Source organism: Epinephelus fuscoguttatus, linkage group LG17, assembly GCF_011397635.1.
Source record: "Epinephelus fuscoguttatus linkage group LG17, E.fuscoguttatus.final_Chr_v1".
NCBI lineage: Eukaryota > Metazoa > Chordata > Actinopteri > Perciformes > Serranidae > Epinephelus > Epinephelus fuscoguttatus.
The window spans coordinates 21,337,226-21,359,677 of NC_064768.1; the positions used below are offsets into that span (position 1 = coordinate 21,337,226).

A 22,452-nucleotide genomic window follows, 5' to 3' on the forward strand; every position below is an offset into this window, starting at 1 on the left:
ATTTCTCAATCGTGAGTTATTAACGTGGTCATATAATGTTATTTTTTGGTCTGTCATCTGTGGGTTCTTTTGTATTTGAGGCAATTATTAATTTTACTGCAAATGAACTGCCATATGGATTAATTGGAGTAAATTTCTTCCCTACAATAGAATGTGTTTTGGTTATGCTGCTGGTGTTTATCTGTTGGTTGAGTCAAATAGTTGAACTTTGTTTAGACCAACAGATAAGTAAACCTTAAAGGAATACTTCTCTAAAAAAATGTTTATTTATGTACCATTTACTCACTTTGTGTTACATTGTTTTCGTGATGAAAACTTCAGAGAAGAAGAATCCAAAAACAACAACAGCAACAGCGAACTCTCACACAACTCATGCAGTATAATCCAAATATCAGTACTGCTCAGTAATTCCCAAACATATGCATTTTTCACTAAGGACGCATTCACACTTTAAACGAACCCTGGTCCACTTCCATGGATAGTTCAGTTCGGTTGGAGTGGTGTGAACGCTCATTCAAACTCTGGTGCGGACCAAACCAGCCAACCCTGGTCCACTTGAAAACTGGGGGTCTTGGTTCACTTGCAAGTGAACCCTGGTGCGGTTCGCTTACAGTAGGAAATGCAAACGGACTATCCAGCAGACCAAAGAGAGGAAGTGAATCAGAGAGAGGTAGTAACGTAGAGCGCAGTGCATTTTTGCGTTTGGTGTATTTGTGACCAAGTCGGCTGAAGGGGATGGATTTCCGTTTTCGGTCCTGGCTAATCGTTGTGCAGGGATTTCTTCTTCCTCATGCTTTTTTGTCTTCCTGGTCAGTGGTCGTTTCGCACAATACTGCCCCCAAATGAGCAGCTGTTGTAACTGTGTGACGTTGGCAGTTTGGTCCACTTTAAAAAGTGCAGTGTGAAAGTGAATTGGTTTCTTCACAAATTCAGTGTAACTCGGGAGGAGTAATTAAAATAAAAATGATATTTTTGTGGGTGAAGTTTTCCTTTAACAGGATAAATTTCCGCTCAGTGTCCTGGGTAACCTCTTGATCTCAGTATCTAGTCCATTTTTACGGCGGCTGGTTGGCAGCTGACATTAGTGCACCACTGTAGAAATGTCTCATGACCTTTTCAATGAAGCGGAAATATTGATAGCACATAAATGTGAAAGCATGCGGATGTCAGTTGCAAAAACAACCGCTTTCATTCAAATTCTTTCGGACATACTCACTGAATATAAAAAGGTTCCTGCAGACACACACTTTATCTAATACGCCTCAGATCCAGTGTATTAGTTTGTATCAGCCTGTTAGATATTTCACTGAAGAGATCCAGGCCCTGGCGCTCTTCTTGGCTTTGCTAAGTGTTTTAGAAATGGGCTCTTGATGTTTACATGTGCAGAGCACTCCAGGTTTTCATCTCAATTAGTGATCTTATTTAGAACAGCTTGTTTATGTGTTTCCCTGCAGCACCTCACTTCACTGTGTCAGTATACAGGAATAAACAGAACTTCTAAGGGGACTCTGGTGTGCATGTAAACAGATTCTTATGAGCCTTACAGTTTGCCTGTTAAGTGGGTTTACCGTATGTTGGTGTGTTTGTAAATGTTGTGTGGCTGTGTGCATGTTGAGTCAAGCTTTATCAAGTTAAAGGTGTTAGTGGAGGGGAATATAATCTGAATGTGCAAATCCGTGTTTAAATTGTTTTTTTTGTACATTGTAATGACTTATTTTAGTCTAATCTGATTGCCAGTGGGTGGGGCTTACCAAAATGACAATTCCATTGCCAGAAACTACAAACAGATCATTTCAAAGTATTTTAACTTACTTTTCTATTATTAAAGACAGTCACCCCAGATACCTTCCAAACTGTATTGTCCTGGTAAGCCCCATCCATGTGGTCTGAGAGAAGCATGTCAAAAGTAATGGGTGTTTTCAGTGTTTCCAGTGCATGAAAAACAGCAGGTAAACGTATAAATCTCGCTCTTTTTGCTTCTTTTCTTCTCCTCTCTCTCAGCGCGGGATTATGAGATCCAGAGGGACAGGATAGAGCTGGGCCGCTGCATAGGAGAGGGTCAGTTTGGAGATGTACACCAAGGAGTCTATAACAGCCCGGTATGTGGAAATACACACAAACACATGCACAGGCACACTTTTGTGTAGCCACAAATAAACCACCAGACATATGTAGGACAAACAGAAGGTTCAAATAAAGCATAGTGTCAGTTTTGAGGTCTTGGGAAAAGTCCGGTAGTTACTCCTTTGTAATTTAAATGAAAAGTATTCTCAAGTCTTCACCCTAACATGTCCTCCTAACTTGACACGACGCGAACATCTGACTGTTTTAGTTTTTTCCAGTAAAGATGCCTTAACCTGCTCCATGTGTCAGTGAACAGGCTTTTGTAGCTTGTTCAAAAAACCGCTCGCCCTGGATCTGATTTTGCAAAGTTTCACGCACTTGCTCCATCTCCAGCCTGTCTTCATTTTTATCCTGACATCCTTGCTATTTCCGACTTACCTCCAGTCAGTAGTCAACATAGATGAATATTACAGCCTGTATTATTATCACAGTGTACAGATAACAAAAATCAATCATTTTAGCTGAGAAAATGATTAAAACTTAAGAAAATTACATTTCTGTTTCTCTAGTTTTATCTATTTATTTCATTAAACATTAAATATTTTATTATCTTTTCATATATTTGCTAAATTGAGACATAATGTAAGTATGGAAAAATGTAATTCTGATTTCAGCCCCTTCATTGCTGCAACACTGGTATGTATAACCTGCTAACTCCTGACCTGTTACACTGTGTGTTCTGCAGGACAAACCCTCTCTACCTGTCGCCATTAAGACCTGTAAGAACTGCACATCAGACAGCGTCAGAGAAAAGTTCCTACAAGAAGCATGTAAGACCACACTGTGTTTTCATTTTACTTGACTTATTAGAAAACTGTGACTCATTTCATACGTGCTGAGTGTGTTAATGTGTGTGTGTTTCACTTGCAGTGACAATGCGTCAGTTTGACCACCCTCACATCGTCAAGCTGATCGGAGTGATCACAGAAAACCCTGTGTGGATTATCATGGAGCTGTGCACTCTGGGAGAGGTACGTCTGAGGATAACGTTCCCACACGCAGATTGAGTAGAGCGTGTGTCAAGTCTTATCAGTTTATAAAGGAAACTGTTCGGGTATAAGTTACTGGAAAGCCCGCGCATTAAAAAAATCCACTGTATACATTTGCACATAAATATTTTTATGCTGCTTTCTGCTGTGTTCTGAAAATACACCGTTCAACGATTTCTCTGTCTTTACCTTACACCTGTTTATCATCTTTTTCTTTCTGTCCACAGTTGCGTTCGTTCCTTCAGGTGAGGAAGTACAATTTGGATTTGGCCACTCTCATTCTGTTCGCTTACCAGCTCAGCACAGCGCTCGCATATCTGGAGAGCAAACGCTTCGTACACAGGTAAACACACACACACACACACACACACACACACGAGCATGCACACTAGTGGGGCACGGCATGCAGATATATCAGCGGGCACTGCCATTAATCCATGGACTGAGAGGGTCAGGTCATAAAAGTTAATGTTCTGATTAAAAGCAGATGGGCTGCAGGTGGGAGAAATGATATATACCAGTTAAGAAGAACTTTAACTGTAACCTCTTCTACTCTTCCTCCCTACAACAGACCCATTTTTGTCTTTTTTTTAAGTGGAGACAGGGTATTTAGGGTGAGATAGCAGGTCAAGAGTTGATGCCACATATGAATGATATACATCATCTGAAAGCAGGGAACCTAAAGATTAATTTCAGATGCAGCTCAGCGCTGTGTTTCAAGTTTCTCTGGTTATAAATATGTCGTAAACTTGTTTTGGTTGGAGTGTGTAAGGGCTTAGAACATTATAATGGAAGTATATAATGGTCATTCCCATGCTGTTATAGCAATTTATGTGTAGGTATCATTTGTCACACAGATTTGGTGTTGAATTTAAGCATTTTTTACCACTCAAAAAGTGATAAAACAGTGGTCAAATATCCCTCTAAAATACCACATTAAGACCCCAAGACCTTGACATTTGGGGATTTCTGTAAAAAGTGTTTTTTGATTAAATGGTGAGCACTTTTGGTCTGGATGAGAATGGATTCCATAGGTCTTTTAGTTTCAGGTGATACCAGTATCATCACCCTGGCAGCTAAACTCAGCCCACTACAGCCTTTGAAAGCTAGTAATAAATAAACGTTCATTTATTTAAAACCAGCCCACTTCAGTGCACTTAAGTGTTAAGTGTCACCACATCATCACGCTTATTAATAATATTGAGTTTATTAAATACTTAGTGTAACCACAGCAGAAGAAACCATAAGTGTGTCCCCATTTAAGAGAGTCACTGGTGTATGAGTGACTTCATTGATTGTTTCAGAGGATAAAAATGTAGTGCTGTTAATACAGTTTTTAGTTTTGCTGCTTAAATGTCTCGTGATTTTTGCTGCAGTGACATTATTGCACACAATGAAGTACAATTACTTAAAGCACCCTCTCTAATCATTAAAGTAAACCGGTGAAGAAAACTCATACATCAGTACAATACATAATTTAAAAGCATCATAGCTAACAGGGACTAGTAGAGGTAGAGGGGAAGTGACAGGTCCATGCAGCTGCAAGTCTCTAAATCAGAGATGATAATTCCTCCGGGTGCGAGGCAGGTGGATGATTTAAGCGTACATGTGGATTCAGATGACGTCAGAGGCAATCCGTGCATCACTAGCACACTCACACAGAAGATTAGGAAGACTGACTGTGCTGGATTCACTTTATTATCATGGCAGGTTTATAGTATAACTCAAAATAAGTAACCAGGAGCACTACAGGAGTTTTAATTCATGATGTAATGTTAAATAAAGAACAGAGGATAATGTCTTGTTGCTTGTTACAGAATGTTGTGTTCTGTTGTGCAAATGCTTGATGGCACTATTGGCTGCATACATTGAACTTACTGACTGAAATAAAGTGGCAGAAAGGACATGTAATGCACTTTGTAGTAAATATGCAGTGGTTTATTTACAGTATGTCATGCTCTTTGATGGATGCTTTTCATCCATGAAATGATGAATAGCATGTATATGATTCAGGCCTGATAATGACAGTCAGTTCTGACTTACAGGGACATAGCAGCACGTAATGTGTTGGTCTCCTCAGTGGACTGTGTGATGCTCGGAGACTTTGGTCTGTCACGATACATGGAGGACAGCTCTTACTACAAAGGTAATGATCCTCGAACACACACATACACAGCTTTGCAATATTTTAATGACACAGAACTTGATTCACTAATGTCCAAATGTATCCAAGACAGCTGTTAATGTTGTTGAGTACTCTAATTCCCTGAGTAGTACTTTAGCACCACCAACAGGTTTCATCAGGGTACTGCAGTTTATGTGGACTCACTGCACGTTTGCATGACAAAAACAGCATCTTCTTCTTGTCTGTGACCCTCTGAATGATTGAAAAATTCACCAGTAACCAAATGACAGCACAAATTTTAGTTATATAGTTTAAGAAAATGTTCTGTACGTTTAAAGGTAATGTTAATTCTGTATCTGTGTTTGTCTCAGCTTCTAAAGGCAAACTGCCCATCAAATGGATGGCTCCTGAATCTATCAACTTCAGAAGATTCACCTCTGCCAGTGACGTCTGGATGTTTGGTGAGTTGTGATAATTTATGGGTTTGTTAGCTACAGGAAAAGTATGATGAGATCCAGTCCTGAAGAACTGTCTCTGTGTAGGTGTGTGCATGTGGGAGATCTTGATGTACGGCATCAAGCCTTTCCAGGGCGTCAAGAACAATGACGTGATTGGCAGGATAGAGAACGGTGAGCGATTGGCCATGCCCCCTCAGTGCCCGCCCACCCTCTACAGTTTGATGACCAAATGTTGGTCGTACGACCCCAGCAAACGACCACGATTCACCGAACTCAAAACACAGCTCAGGTAGTAAAACATTTTATGTCAGTTTGTGCTTAAAAGTGCTGTCGTGTTTTCCTGTGATGAATATTACTTACACTTAAGGCCATTATGGTAATACTATAGTCATGGCTTTGCAGTGTTAGTATGTGATTTTGCATTCATTAACAGATGTTCTGTGAATTAGTCCTTATTGTCCAGCCCTTGCGTCCTTGGTGTTAGAGCGAGGTTTCCTACAAATAAAGAAGAATTTTCCTTTGGATTTAATTTCCCCAGTCATAAAGTTGTGTTGTTAACTTTTCCCCCTTTTGATTTATTTCCCTGCACTGAGAAACATTTTGGAAGATATTTTTTTCCCATTGGTCCACCTATAAAGAAGAGGACCACTCAATAAGATGTGTATAACTTTTGCAGCACCATACTGGAGGAAGAGAAGCTCCAACAAGAGGAGAGACTTCGAATGGAGATGAGGAGACAAGTCACCGTGTCCTGGGACTCTGGAGGGTCTGATGAAGCACCACCTAAAGTAAGACTGAATGACACTGTGCTGTTCCCCTCTGATTAACTCAGTTTATGCGTTTGACATGGCTAATAAACAAACTGTTGTCTTTCTGTCTGCAGCCCAGCAGACCAGGTTACCCCAGTCCTCGTTCCAGTGAAGGCTTCTTCTCCAGCCCTCAACTCAACCACTTCTCGGTACAGCAAACACACACACGGCCACACACACAAATACCAACACACAGATCTCATAGTGAGAAAACTGTGCTCCTCTGTTCCGTCTCATCCACTGTGGCTACAGTGGTGTTTTACTCTGACTTCCAGAGGTTTCAGGTGGCAACAGCAGCAGAGAGGATGATGAGGGAATTTAGGACTCTTACAAGAATTTTAAATATATTGTAACCTGTTCAGAAACAGAGTTGAAGGAAAACTCTTTTTTATTATTAATTTAAGATCGTTGATCAAATATTTTCATTGGTTACATGTGTTCACTACCACAAACATTTTTTTCTGACTTAATGTTAATCCTGCAATGTCGTTTAACTGAGCAGTTCAAGCAAGTTATAAAATATAGTTTTTTTCTTCCCCTAGTCTCTCTGACTTGTGTTCAGATGTTTCCTGTTTGCTGTTCTAATTACTTTTCTGTTGTAGTTTTAAATTCTAAGAATCATAAATAGCTTAATTTAGTAATACTGTACATATTTATCCAGTTATTTTTACATATTTCTGCTGCAGAAGAACTGGAGACATTCCTTTTATTTTGCATGGAGTACTTACAGAAAAATTTGCCATTGAAAGCTTTTCAAAAAATGTGTAGATGTTAAATATTAGAAAAAAAAAATCCTGTTTTCGGATCACGTCATCTTCATGTTTATACTGTGTTTGATGCAAAGATGATTGAGGCTGGGTAGACAGCATAAAATAAAACTAAACACTGACCAAATTAAGGTGTGACAAATGTGAAAGTTGTATTAAATCAAAACTTTGTAGGAATGCTGTTTTCAGAAAAGGTTTATCAAACACAAATCCACCAATAATGTTCCATTCTACAGTACTTGAAACATCTTTGATGAGTTCCATAAATCATATTTTTAATTCAGTCTCTGAAATGTTCTGGTTGAGCGCTATCGTCACAATAAAGGCCGACCCAGTGAAGTCAGTATGGAGTCTGAGTAAATGCACAGACTGCTGGAAGCGTGTGCTGTGTGTGTCAAAGTCAGAAAAGAGAAATGTGAAGGCAGAGAAAATGAGAGAGGCTCTCAGTGCAGTTATTCCTCTCCTCATAAACCGAGCAGACAGCAGGCATTTCCTGTAGTGCTAAAAGCCACACACACACACACACACAAATCAAAGCCACTCTCCAGCCCTTATGGCGGCGAGCAGCTCTCTCTCTCTCTTGTCCTTATAAGGAGTGTATAATTTGAACTGCTATTTAAGTCAAACTTGATCATATCACATGTAAGAATAACTTCTGTATATTTTGGTAGCGTGTGTTACACACAAGAATGAGAGCAGCTGAAATGCTGTACAAGAACTCCCATGATTCTTTGAGGCCTTGAGCCAAATCAGTGCTTGTTATTACTAACAATGCTTAATAAGTGTTAGCGGGATTAGTGTTATTATTTCATAAAGATCCTTCAATTATTCTCTCTATGATTCAGAGAGCCTTTCTAGGAGTCCATTTGAAATGTGGGTGCACTCTTCACTCTGCTGTTTGTCATCAGTTTTTTGACATAACATTTAGAAAAACTGACAATTTAAAGTGACCGTTTTTGAAATATGGCTTTGTGTTGTAATCCGGACAGAGAAAATTAAAGCACTTATTATATTCTCTAAGATAATATCTGTCACTTTACACTCTTGTAACCTTCACACATGTGCCTTTACTATACCAGGTTGTTTGCAGGTCCTTTACAAGGCTTGAAAAATTAGCACTTAAAGGTCTAGTATATATTTTGGGGCATCCATTGGCAGAAATGGAATATAATATTCATAACTGTGTTTTCATTAGTTTATAATAAGTCACCAAATAGTCTTAAATTGGAATTTGTGTGTCTTCATTAGCACAAACATTTTATTTTATTTCATTTATCCATCTTTTAATTTCTTTTTGTCAAAATGAGTCAAGCTCTTCTGCATAAAAGTGCCCAAGTTATGTTTTATAGTTGTGATGTCTAAGGAGCAGGATTGTGTTTGCTTTGACCTGCATGGAGGTGTATTTTTTTCCCCCTGTTGCAGTGTCTTATAAGCCAAGTGTTGATCCTTCTTACCATTATTAATGATCTTTGATATTCTCTCCATCTGTGTTTGTCTCTGTATGTCTGTGCACCTGCAGCCGACAGCACATGGCGGTGTAGGAGGAGTAGGAGGCAGCTACCCTCCCACTGATTCCTGGAATCAACACAGACCTGAACACACGGCACTGTGGAGCCCGAACATGGAGGTATGCACACTCATTGATAAAGGACATTTGACAGGAAAAACCCCCTGAAATTACATCTACTTTTATTTTCCGACGTCTCAGCCACTTGAATCACATGCTGTCCATTGGTGAAGTGTTGCAATTTTCTTGAACTTTCACCTTACTGCATGCTGCATCCAGCTTAGCCAAAAAAAACACATATACCTAAATACAGTTTAAGGATGACATCTAAGACAGCATTTGATCCTAAAACAACCTAGGTTTTCAGTTTCATATGTATTTATGTAATTTACTTTTCATTTTGATTAAACATAGCAGGTGACATGAGGTGCTGGCACTTCAGCCATATATTGAAGTTGTTTTTTCCAGCGGACCACAGCGCTCTGTGCAGGGGAATAAAGTAACTGCAGTCAGGGAAATGTTTAAAACTTGATCCCTGCAGTCATTTTTATGAGCCGATGGATTTAAGATTATCACACTGTTCAAGCAGCTTGTTGTCAGCATGTAAAGATAACTGAGGTGCTCATGTTGCTATCCTGATTGGACTTTTTAACAAAAGTTTTGAATGTCGAAAGAGCAACAGTTCGCATTCAAGCACTGGTGTTTTCTGCAGGACGGTGGATGCGTAGGCCAGGCCATGATGGAGGAGAGGCTGATGATGCAGCAGCAACAGATGGAAGATGACCAGCGGTGGCTGGAGCAGGAGGAGAGCTTCATGGTTATGGTAATGGTTTTCATACACTGTAGGAATGTTTCTAATGACTAATTTCCCTATGTTTAAACAGATGTTGAGATGATGAGAGGACATCTCTCCAATTTCCCACTGTGCCGTTTTAAAACTCAGTTTTACTCGAGCGTTACCGTGGTGACAGGGACTGCTGTCTGACGGCTACATGAATAAAACACTAGTTTAATAGACTAATATTTCTGGTGCAGACTAGCAAGGGGGAGGACGTTTAATCGCTTAAATTGACTAATTTCGCGCATCCCTAGTTAGGTTTGGACATACTTACTTAACTGAGTAGTAATTCTGATGCCATCAAGGAGGGTAGCGATGTCAAATTTACTAGTTAATTAATCGAGCACATCCCTAAAATATAAGCTACAGTTTTCAGTTTTTATTTGAAGACAATAGACACATTATGAGCAGAACATCACCTCTAGAAACAGATGGAAAATTAAAGGGAACTTACAGTACTCCGGTCCAACTTCTAGCCCTCATAATATATTGCATTCAGCACCTCCTTTGCAGGGCCTTAGTGCAGAGAGACTGTAAATAACATTTATTGGGGTAAGCAGTGCAACCCCCAAAGGTTTTCCAAACAAATTTCAATTTTAATCCTCCAAATACTGGTCTCTTAGGTCAACCGAAGGAAAATTCGATTCACTATTGTAGCTACCTAAATAGGGATCTTCTTCTAGGGCAACTTGACAGCTAACCAAACTATTCGCTGCCTGGTTCGTTTATGTGTGTGAGGCTGTGGGGCGCTCTTTCGACTTAGTAAAATGTCTTTGTGTATTGCTGTTGCCAGATGAGCTGCACAATATCTTTTTCAGATCTTTGAACTGGCTCAGTTGTGATTGATTTATCTCATCAGACAGTGAAACATCCCCAAAAGGAGCCAAATCACTACTTTAGAAAAACAAGTCTGTTTTTCATCTCTCTTCAGGTCAGATTGTTTCTCCTCTAGCCTTAATCTGCCGCTTTCATTTCTGCCAGCTGTAGGAGAGCTGAAATAGAGAGAAAAACACAGAGATGAGTGATGGGGCGAGACGTCCGCTCTCTTTATTTATTGCTTCACAGAATAGGAAATCTCTCAGGACAGAGCTGGCAGATGGCATTGCTGCTATCTTATTTGTTATTTGGTGAAACCATGGCGTCATTTATTTTTCCTGGCCTGTGTGCTCTCTTAATGCATCAGTTCCTCTGTGCACCCACCTTCACAAACTTTTGGTGAGATTTAATGCTGGGGATGCTAAATGGCTCACTACATCCCCAGCTGTTTTACGGCTCAGACTGGACCCTCATGGAAGTTGACAAGTAACAGGAAGCTTCCTTCACAGACGTGAATCAATCATCAATAAATACCTGTTATCACCCTCATTTCAGACACTTGATACATTTGAGCGGCACTGCCAGGGTATTTTTTTACTCCTCCTCCTGATGCGCAGCCATTTTAAGACCATGAGTCAGGTCATAAAAGAAGAAAGTCAGTGAGGTGGACTCAAAGTCTGTTAAGCTTGTTGTAATCTGATGTCACAGTTGAAAATAAAACCATAAAGTGAACTGTGTACTGATCTGATTTAACCACAATGACAAAGAGGATTATTTTTAAGGCAGTGTGGTCTATGAACTCGGTGTAGCTGCAGCCTACTGTATCATCACAAGTGTTGACTAAGCCCTTTATCATTGTGTTGTGCACCGACAGCCCCAGAAAGACCTCAGAGACATTTTTTAACAGCCATTTTTATTGCGTACTAGTATGGAGTATCATAAGAGTTTCTGAGCTTGCTGATGATTTGATTTTAAAGAGTATCCTGGAGTCCTCGTCCGTACACTGAACCCTCAACATGTATGTCTGTATAATGCACCAGTTTTAAAGGGGTAATTTATCAAAAAAAACTGCTAATTTTGACTTTAAATTTCATATTAAATGAAATGAAATGAAATCTTAAAGTTCAGGTCTAAAAGACTATTGAATCTGGAAGTACATTTTTGTGATAATACCTATGCACATGTACTTAAAGTAATACTCCATCCCCCAAATGATCATTTATTTATATTATTAATCACCCCGTGTTACATTGATTCAGTGAAGAAAACTTTGGTTTTCTCTCCACAGTGAACAAAGAATCCAAAAACAGAGAAAATTCTTAATGAACTAAGGTGAAAGGTGGCCATGTTAAACAACAGCAAACTATTTAAAAACTCTCACACAACATGTGCAGTGTCATCAGGTCTCATTAGTTGAGTATTTGCCAAACAGACAGCTCTTTCTGACAGGGAACTGAAAGTGAAATTTATCTATGCTCTCTTCAAAGTCAGACTCCATTGACTAAAGCAGTAATTTTACCTCGCTGAACACAGGAGCTGCTGGCTAGTCTACCACTGCCCTCTGTAGATCGTTTGTTTGTGTCATTGTGTGACAGTGACACAAACAAACAAGGCAAATTAAACATTATTGAGGCAGCAGTAGACCAGCAGCTCCCATGTTCAGCATGGTAAGATAACCATTTTTGTAAATGGAGTCTGGCTTTGAAGAGATCCTCAATAAGTTTCACTTTTAGGTCAGTTCCCTATCGGAAAGGGTTGTCTATTTGGGAAGTATTTATTATGCAACTGGATAAAAGAGACTTGGATTATACTGCATGAGTTGTGTGAGAGTTTGTAAACAAATGTTTTGATATAGTTTTTCTGTTTTTTTAAGGTGGACTCCTATGACTTCAGTTAATCTTGAATTTTCTGTTGTTGGATTCTTTGTTCACCATGGAGGCATGCTAGAAAAACAAAGTTGTCTTCTTGAATTCAATGCAACACCGGGTGATAAACTGATAAATAAATGATCATCTGGGGGGTGAAGTATTCCTTTAAGTAAATCATGACTGCGGGACTTTAACTTGAATGTCAGTATTTTTACATTGAGCTATTAATACTTTCACTGAAGTAGAAGATCTCAATACATCTACCACTTTAGAGAACTGTCTGAATGAAGCTCTATTAGTGAAATATTTACATACACTTTGTGATAAACTGAAAGGAGGATCAACAGATGAATTAAAGAGAACGAAAAAGCAGTAAGAGAGAAGGAAGGAAAGTAAGGCCTGAAAAGAAAGAGATGGCGAGGAGGAACAAGAGTGGAGGACAGAAGGAGGGAGAAAGGAAGTGGGATTGGCATGAGCCCTTGAGAGGGTGGAACGAACAAGGAGTCACCCATCCAAGAGAGAGAGAGAGAGAGAGAGAAAGAGTAACAGAGAGAGGGGAAAACAGAGGGAGATGCAGAGAGATGGAAAAAGTGGGAGGGAGAAACAGACTGAGGGAGAGAAACAGAGACGAGAGTGAGGCGGTTGGATCTTTTCTTTGCAGGATTTTGTCTCTGTGGCTCAGTGGAGCTTTTCCTCCTCTGGAAAAACTTCTTCTCCTTCTCTGTCTTTCCCTCTCCCTCCATTCTTCTCTGACTCAGTTTTTCTGTCTTTCTTAGTTCACTTCTCTCAGTCTCATCTTCCACGTTCTTAGATTCCTCTCTCTCTCTCTCTCTCTCTCTGTCCTCCCCTTTATGATATTCTTCATCAGTCTTTCTCTCTCTGTGTCTGAAGTTTCTCTTTGCTCGCATCTCTCTTTCTCTCATACTTTCTGTCCCTATCTCCGCCCTCCTTTCGATGGCCTCCACTCTCTGCTTTCCTCCTCCCGTCTTCTTCAGCCTCTACTCTCCCAGGATGCATCTCTTCAAGGCGTGCTTCACCAAAACGGTACAGAAACAGAGAGAGAGATGGAGTTTGGAGTCGTGCTTGGGTTTTAGTGGTGAAAATATGGACAGGATTAAGTAATGGTGTGAGCTGCAGGAAGACTGTCAGGAAGTTATATGTGTGGACAGGTGTTTATCTGCTGCTCTTCTTCTTTACTGACGTGATGATGATGATGATGATGATGATGTTCACGTTTTCAGGCAGTTCAGATGGAAAAATGACCTTCGGCAGATCGTAGACATTGTTGGAAATCCTATTGTGCAAAATACGTTTGCTGGTTCTTCTGTTGAAATGTGGTGCTTGGTTAGGAACAGATAACTGTGGCTGCTTTGCATAGACTTTTAATTTCTCTGACCTGCAGGTGACTGTCAACCTGTTCACTGGTTGTGTTTTTCATATTCTCTGTTTGTTTGTGGATGCACCATGCTTTTGTAAAGTGAGTCCTGTGTCAAATAACAATGTGATTTTATTGTACTTTATTTTATCAATAACCTAAAACTACCCGGAACTTTTGCAGTGATTGAAATTGCTTGTTTGTTGTCCATTAAATCCATCTCTCTGTTTCTTTGCTGCAGAAGGCAGAGTCCAGGAACAGCAGGGGAAGCATCGACAGAGAGGACGGCACACTACAAACACCGGTCAGTCACTCTGTGTGTGTGTTGACACTCAAAGTATAATTGTAGAAATGCTGAAAAGAGAAGAAGCAAAGAATTGGATAACAGGACAAGGAGAAGAAAAGTAGCAGATCACAGCAAAGACGAGAGAGATAAAGAATTTAAAAGTGGGAAAGTATTCAGTCCAACAGACAGGCTGACGGACAGACAGGGGAAATACAGAGGCTGGGAGAAGGAGAGAAAGTATTTCTGTCCGTGTGCCAGGGAGGGTACTGCCTACACACCAACCACATGACCACAGAGGGCTCATGGGAACTTTAAACCTAGAAACACTGCAGAGTTTTACTGTAAATGTGTATTATAATGTCCTAAAGCTATTCTAAGCACTGACCTTATCGTCTCCGCACTGTATCAACTGTAGCTGAGCGGTGACAGTGCTGATGGGTGTCAATATGATAGATTTTCTTATATTTAGCTTGTGAAATTACTATCACTATTAGAATAACTTTTGGCAAAGTTTTTCCTCTTATTCAAAGAGCCTGTCGTGTTTGTCTTTGCACAGGGTGGAAGTCAACACATCTACCAGCCTGTCGGGAAACCAGGTGAGAACACAGACACACTTAAAGGAATACTACACCCACAAAATGATCCTCTGTGTATCAATTACTCACCCAGTGTTAGGATGAATTTGTGAAGACAAGTTTGCTTTTCTCAATGCCTCCACAGTGAAAGAAGAATCCAAAAACAAACAATTCTTGATGAATTGAAGTCATGGGGGGCTGCGTTTAACAACACCTATTTACAAACTTTCACACAACATTTACCAAGTTGTATGCTCAGTACTTCCCAAACACATGGATTTGCTAAAACCTAACTATTTAAAACACTTTTGCATCAACAGTCTCACACACTGGGGATCTCAATGAAGTGCACGAGCAGAGTTTAAATGCATGTGTTTGCCCAGGCCTGCTGTGCCATCTGTGTTTGGGAGCTACTGAGCAGGCAACTGGATAAATGAGACTTGAATTATACTGCATGAGTTGTGTGAGAGTTTGTAGTTATGACGATGTTAAACGTGGACCCCCATGACTTCGATTCATCAAGAATTTTCTGTTTTTTGGATTCTTTGTTCACTGTGGAAGCATGCGAGAAAACAAAGTTTTCTCCCTAAATTCAGTGTAACACAGGGCGAGTAACTGAAATACAAATGGTCATTTGGGGGTCCAAGTATTCCTTTAACTTAAAGAAGAGCTCATACATTGTAAAACACTTGAAAATAAATGTCCTGCATTCATGTAAAAGTTCACAAGTATTGTCAGCAAAATGTACCTTCAGTATTAAAAGTAAAACTACCCATAGAACAGAACTGTCCTTTTCACAGAGTTAATAATTACTGTAGTTCCTATTGCAGTATTAATGTTGATGTGTTAAAATTAGCTCTACCTAAACCTGCATGTCAATTAGATTGTGCACTGATGGAAAGTTGTGTCTCATATTTCATTAAACTGATGACGTTTTTTATATTTAATCAAGTTTAAAGTAGCGTTAAATGGAAAAACTCATAGTACAAGTGCCTTAAAGTTCTACTTAAGTTGTAATAGTCACAAACTTTCCACCTCTGCACACTAGCATAAAGTAGCTGTTAGCATGTATTAACTTAACTCCATGCTACATCTCATACTGTCATACTCCTTTTTTTTCAGAACACGTGGCTCCACCTAAGAAACCACCCCGCCCTGGAGCTCCTGGTCACCTAGGTAACCTGGCCAGTCTCTGCCCCGTGGACAGCTACAACGAGGGAGTCAAGGTATTTATGCACACATCATACTCAAACACATACAGAGCTGTGAACCATTAATATTTCTGAGTTGACTTCAACCCTATGAACACATTTTGCTGATGGGTTGCATGCAGTGCCAATACCTCGCTTGTGGTCGGCTCTGGCCTAATGTGCTGTCCCTCTTCTCTCCCCCTTCACTCCTTCTCCCCCCTCTCTCTCTTATTAACATCCCTGCACTCATTCTGTTCGTTTCCCTTTCACACCTTGCCGTCTTCCTATTACTCATCCTGCTTTTCTGACCCCTGCATCCACCTATCCATCAATCAATCTGTCACACCCTTACCCTCTCATCACGACCTGCTGCACACCCCGATCCCCTTCTGTCTCCTCCCTGTCCCCAACCACACCTCCCTCCCTCCCATCTCCTCAACCTCCCCATAGCCGTGGAGGGTAAGCTGATCTTTGTGTTGGTCTGTCGTCACTGTAGAGCTAGTAATAGTTGCCATCATTATTATGTGCAGAGAAGTTTTCTGAATTGTGCTCAAGTTATTTTTCTTTACCAGAGGCTGAACAAAATATCACTGTTAGCATGACAAAATCGTTTTTCACGGAAATACTCTTGACAAAATAATCTCATCTGGGGCTTTCAAATGCATCTCATGAGGACTGTGAGATGTGGTTTAAAACTCCAAAAGTTGACTTTGGAGCTGTTATTACTACGAGCTTGTTCCACTATTTCCCATTCAGTACAATGGAAACTTCTCATCCCATTAATAATAAAGTGGCTGTAGGCTTGTAGCAGCCGTAGCCAGAGTTTTGTGAGAAATATCCCTGGTAAAGAAAAATAAAACCAAAATGTAAAAGGCATCGTAGTGTTTTTTTTCATAGATCAGTAGAACCATTAATAACTGATCACTGAATTTCCTCTGTTGTATCTTTAGATAATAACATAGTTACATTAATGTAGTTAAATTAGTTACAAACATTAACTGGTTACATAAAACTAATTAAAGCTGTGAGAAATGTTTGTCTCCACCATTACACAGAAACTTTTCCTCAGTGTGGCTTCAGGTGATTTATTTGTTTAAATCTCTTTACTGAGGCATGTCTCTTCTCATTGAAGGGGTGGCCTACAAATCACTTCAGCCGTGCTTTAATTATGTCCCCACATTACTGGCTGCAGCTTAAACAGAATGGAATTAGTTGGGTAGTTTTGTGAACATTAATTAAACCTACACTGAGGGGTTTTAAAGATTAAAGGTGCAAAATGACTTTAAACATACAGCAGGTACACAACCCACCCTTTGACATGACACGTTATCATTTAACATCAGTATGAAAACTGTTGCTTAAAGCAGTCTGTCACTAGAGAACTGACCCTGTCTGTCCTGCCATCACACTGTACTAACAGCCCTACACATTCCTCTGTTGTAGTAGAAAAACCAAGGTGTCTAGTACGTAGGTAGAAATGCATGTAGACGACAATAACAATCTGAGGCTTGTGTGAGAGAGAGAGAGAGAGAGAGAGAGAGAGAGAGAGAGAGAGAGAGAGAGAGAGAGAGAGAGAGAGAGAGAGAGAGAAGGGGAAATGGCGTGTGTGTGGATCCAGTCAAATACTGCCCCCCAGTGTTTTGTCTGTCTAACTACAGTCACCTGTGTTGACACCAGTAGCAGAATGAGCTTGTTTTTAAGAATTAAAATGAATTGAAAATACATGAGCTAAAAACCAAACAAACAAAAAAACATGTAAATTTCTTCTTTTTTTTTTTTTTGCGTCTTACTCTAACGCTTATACTTCCCTCATTGGTCTAGCTGCAGCCTCAGGAGATCAGCCCACCCCCCACCGCCAACTTGGATCGTTCTAACGACAAAGTGTATGAGAACGTAACAGGGTTGGTCAAAGCTGTGATTGAGATGTCAAACAGGATTCAGCCTGCAGCCCCAGAGGAGTACATCCCAATGGTCAAGGTAGGATCAATATTCACTCTCTGACAAAGGTCATAGAAGGTACAACAGTGTGGTACATGTAAACACCTGCACCTGCGCTGTGATCAGTTTATCTTCCTCTAACATAGAGGTGATGTTATAATGATACACTTTACTATCCCATAAGGATAAAATAATGGAAAATAATTTCATGTTTCTCTGTGTGTGTGTGTGTGTGTGTGTGTGTGTGTGTGTGTGTGTGTGTGTGTGTGTGTGTAGGAGGTGGGACTGGCGCTGAGGACCCTGCTAGCTACAGTTGACGAGACACTTCCTGCGCTGCCAGCCAGCACACACAGAGAGGTAAACACATACACACTCAGTAAAATTTTTAGAATTGAGGTTGAAAATACAAAACACCTGAACACTGTAACTAAATGCGCCTCAGATTGATTTTTTTTTTTTTAATAAAAAATAAATGGTCTCATGAGGCGAAAGGTTCAATTTACTGGTCCATCTATGTCTCAACCCTCACCTATGGTCATGAGCTCTGGGTAGTGACCGAAAGAATGAGGTCGCTGATACAAGCGGCTGAAATGAGCCTCAGAGATTAAGATTAGTCGGGTGGAACGTGCACTAAAGTGGCCCAGAAGCTTTATTCTTTTGATCTGATGATCTTTTCCATTTTGTTTGTGTCATCACAGATTGAGATGGCTCAGAAGTTGTTGAACTCAGATCTGGCCGAATTAATAGCGAAGATGAAACTGGCCCAGCAGTACGTCATGACAAGGTATGTACACATTTGACATGTTTTACTGATAATGATGATTCATTTTACAGTAGTGGTGACACCGTGATTGTTTTCTGTCTCCTGGACAGTTTACAAAAGGACTACAAGAAACAGATGCTAATGGCAGCTCACGCCCTTGCAGTCGACGCCAAGAACCTGCTGGATGTCATCGACCAATCACGTCTCAAGATGATTCGCCCACATTAGTTTCTGTCGCCATGGAGATGGAGAGCGCAGTAGCTCTTAGCCAATCACAAAGAGAAGAGAACATTTAGATGGATATGAGAAATGGATGGATGAAAAAAAGAACTGATGGACAGCAGACATGACTGAAACAATCAGCGCCCTCCTCTCCTCCTTCAAACATTCATCGCTTCCTTTTTCTCTCTGGCGACGCTCATGTTTCGCTCAGTATTGTGTTGTTTTGTACTTTTGTTGCATTATTTGCTTTTGTATCCAGAGGAATGCTCCTGTCCCCCATCACGTATCCTCAGAGATGAGTTTTTATGAAAAAAATCATCCATTACTACTTTTTAATCTTTGAAGAAAGTGAATCAAACAGGTTTCAGAGGCTCGCTTGAAGGACTGCAGAGATATTTTGGTGAATGGACGCACCACACTGTGCCACGTAAACACGACTAACAGTCTCCACACGATGCAGGACGTAACAACTGGAACTGAAGAGCCAGGATGAGGAGGATAATGAAGATGATATGATAATGTTGTTGTTTAAACATGCTTTTATATCATTATTAATTATTATTATTGCTATTTTCAGCCTCTGCTCTCGCAGTACGTCTCTACGTTCAGTCTTCCTCTTGAATATTCAGTGGGCAAAAATAATTGATTTACAGCTGCTCATAAATGTCGTAACTTCATCTCTATTTTTCCATCTTCTTCTCTCTAGATCTCTTTATCTCAGGCATCAAGAGATGGCATAACGATGAAATATAAAAGCTGTATTTTGAAGAACAAATTAAACGTCACAGGCCACTTTTTAAGTTAACTTGCATAGTAAATATACAAAGAAGCTATATTTTTAACACGTTTCTGAAGCATGAATTGTTAGTGAATAAGGGAGAGGGATGAACAGGGGGAGTAAAGGGACAGAGGGGTGAGAGGTGGAAGGAGGGTGGTTATTTTGAGTTACAACGGAGGTCCTAATTTTACTGTGCTGCACTGCAACTGACTAAAAAGTAACATTTCACTCAAATTATGTTGGTTTACTTAATAATTCAACCTTTTTAGCAGCAATTCACATGTTATTTTTGCAGAAAATTCATGGTTTCTTTGTTGCATGTTTTGTATATTGAAGCCAAATTGTACTGACGCATCAGCCATGTCTTGGGCTCCCTCTATCCAATTTATCCTCTCCCAAATATCATGCAACAATATGCAGTGCAAGATACACCCTTGTTACATTTCCTTCACTAAAGTTGATCCAGGTTTTGGAATTTTAGGGACAAATTACAAGTCACCATACATAATCATCTTTATTGCGCAGTGAATTACAGTTGCATTTTTTTTTACTCCTCTCAAAACCAGGGACTGATACATACAGTTTGTGATGGAGGCCAAAAACTGGCCACAGGTCTCATTCATGTCCAACATGATTCTCCTCTTTTAGTCCCTCTGTTTTCCTTCCCTGTCTTTCTACCTCCCTCCACTGGAGTTATTTATACCTTTATCCCCTCTCCTCTTCTGCTCCGTCACCCCCCACATTTCTATGTTTTCCTCCCTCTGTTGCCACCCCTTCCTCCCTTCAGCCTCGTCCTTCTCTCTCCATTCCACTGTTCCCTCTCCCCTGAGGTGAGCAGTATTCTCAGGAAGGAGTCACATGTACAGTTGCTAAACCAAGCAAATAAAAACACTGTTATCATTATGAAACACTGCCGGCTTCAGTCTGCTTCTTTAAGGGGTTTTGTCCCTAGACTATGTGTGCGTGTGTGTGGCCTTAACTAATTTCAAGAGATAAGATCAGTTTGCTGTGGCTTCTGCAGTGATGTGGGCACTGTGCCGGACCATTGTGGTGAAGAGAGTTTTGATTTACTGGTCCATCTACGTCCCAACCCTCACCTATGGTCATGAGCTTTGGGTAGTGACTGAAAGAAAGATCGTGGATACAAGCAGCCGAAATGAGTTTTCTTCGTGGGGTGTCTGGGCTCAGCCTCAGAGACAGGGTAAGGAGCTCAGACATCTGGAGGGAACTTGGAGTAGAGCTGCTGCTCCTGCAGCTGTGGACACATGAATGACATTTGCTTGCTTACATGCTTCTTCCAGAACTGTTGCGTACCATAATAAGACAGGAAGATGACCCTCGGAGCACGATTTGCACACTCCTGATCCAGGCACAGCATTCCTCAATTTACTTTTAATTCCTAAATTCACTTTAAGGTTTGAATTCTGCAAATTCTGCTTTCTAGCTGACTGTAGGGTGATGAGCTAAACATGGAAATGAGTGGAGAGAGATGAAATGCTGTTAGAAAGCATCATAAATAGGCTATTGGCTTAATAAATCCCACATAATTTGTTTAAAAATCTGTTAATAATTTTCACTTTAAACATTTTAAAAGGTTAAATGCAATTGTTTTGTGTCATGCAGACACACTGTAGCCAAATATGGGGAGTTTTGTTTGGGTCCAGCCTGTTGTAACCCTGCCCCCTGCTACTTTCAACCCTCCATCTGTGGCTCCCCCCCAGGATAAGTCACTGAGCCGGGCCACCGTGGAGAAGATTGTGAAAGACATTCTGGAGAAACATCAGCAACAGCAACATCAGCAGAAGAAGAAGACCAGGGACTGTTTAGCCTGCAGTCAGCCAAAGTCATGATATCTTGGTGACAGCTCTTAAGTTCATTTTTTTTTTACCAATCAAAAACAGTGAAATACTTCCACTGCTCCACAAAGGTATTTAACACCTATGCAGCTGAAGGCCTCACAGACCCTCAGATGTCTTTTGAGGACTTTGCTGCACCAAACAGAAGGTCACCGAGTGAAGGAAGGTGGCAGAGGACAGGGCAAAGAGGAAGTCCGCGGTGCAGCTGCCAACAGGTGGCCTGTGCAGGTTCTGTCACCAGCCTCTAAAGCAGGGCCCCGACAGCTCTTATATTTACACCAGTCCCTGGGGTGCCAGGAAAATACATCTACTGCCCCTCCAAAGTGTTCTCTTTGTACAAGGAGCAGGACATGGCAAAGAAGATGAGATTATTATTACTGTATTGAATTCCATATTATCATTCCAAATTATCCAATAAGTATAATAATAAGCTAATAAGCTCTCTTTTCCATTTATAGGGCTGGTACCCACTTTGCTGTGGTCCTGTCAAAAACAGACAGCTCTTCTCTTACACTTAGGAAGTTTTGGCAGTGCCTTTCCCGTTTGTCAAGAGCTGGAGAGACAAAATTTGACGGAGGTGGCTGCCTCCGTTTTCTCTCTACGCAGGAAAAACACTGATATTTCAACCTACTGTTCTACTACAATACAAGATTGTTTGTTAATAGCTTGCTGCCATGTTGGTTTTTTGACAAGCAAACCCGCATTTACAACGTCCTCCAGCCAAAGCATTTAGTGGTCTGGTGTTGTGCAGTGCATTCTGGGCATTCTGGTAGTTGAAGGGTTTCCACAGGCCTTTTTCTCTGTTTTCTCTGGACAGCAAAGACAGCCCAGTTTTGTAAAAACAAAACAAAACAAAACAAAACAAAAAAAAAGACCATCTTTTGAGCAGTGAAATGCTTCTTTAAAAAGTTTTTTTTTTTTTCATTCTGGCACTGATATTGTAAATATGTTTTTGGATTAACTTTGTACTGTGTATATAGATTGTGCATTTCATTCACTGTTAAAGTGTTCTATTGTGCTATTATCTTAGTTTTTACTGTGTTGAATTCTTCAGAATTTAGCTTCATTTGTCAAAATATCTTGAAAGCATCACTCTTATTAATCATATTAGAGGTAGTGATAGAAAATAAATATTAAATAAAAATGAATATTCATGTGCCCAGCTGTA

General features: G+C 40.3%; 1 protein-coding gene across 8 annotated transcripts in view; it reads left to right on the plus strand.

The window, feature by feature from the left end:
* The window catches only part of LOC125904231 (focal adhesion kinase 1-like), a 74,239-nt gene extending 53,903 nt beyond the window's left edge, over positions 1 to 20,336 (plus strand). For all 8 annotated transcript variants that reach the window (XM_049601493.1, XM_049601490.1, XM_049601491.1 and 5 more), the window contains 18 exons: positions 2,002 to 2,099; positions 2,810 to 2,894; positions 2,995 to 3,095; positions 3,341 to 3,456; positions 5,159 to 5,259; positions 5,610 to 5,699; positions 5,781 to 5,985; positions 6,373 to 6,484; positions 6,580 to 6,654; positions 8,792 to 8,899; positions 9,492 to 9,602; positions 13,918 to 13,980; positions 14,519 to 14,558; positions 15,660 to 15,763; positions 17,549 to 17,704; positions 17,942 to 18,022; positions 18,364 to 18,449; positions 18,539 to 20,336. In XM_049601493.1, the coding sequence (XP_049457450.1) occupies positions 2,002 to 2,099; positions 2,810 to 2,894; positions 2,995 to 3,095; positions 3,341 to 3,456; positions 5,159 to 5,259; positions 5,610 to 5,699; positions 5,781 to 5,985; positions 6,373 to 6,484; positions 6,580 to 6,654; positions 8,792 to 8,899; positions 9,492 to 9,602; positions 13,918 to 13,980; positions 14,519 to 14,558; positions 15,660 to 15,763; positions 17,549 to 17,704; positions 17,942 to 18,022; positions 18,364 to 18,449; positions 18,539 to 18,656 (1,850 nt within the window). In that variant the 3' untranslated portion in view covers positions 18,657 to 20,336. The remainder of the gene's footprint in view (positions 1 to 2,001; positions 2,100 to 2,809; positions 2,895 to 2,994; positions 3,096 to 3,340; positions 3,457 to 5,158; positions 5,260 to 5,609; positions 5,700 to 5,780; positions 5,986 to 6,372; positions 6,485 to 6,579; positions 6,655 to 8,791; positions 8,900 to 9,491; positions 9,603 to 13,917; positions 13,981 to 14,518; positions 14,559 to 15,659; positions 15,764 to 17,548; positions 17,705 to 17,941; positions 18,023 to 18,363; positions 18,450 to 18,538) is intronic.
* Positions 20,337 to 22,452: the final 2,116 nt, after the last annotated feature.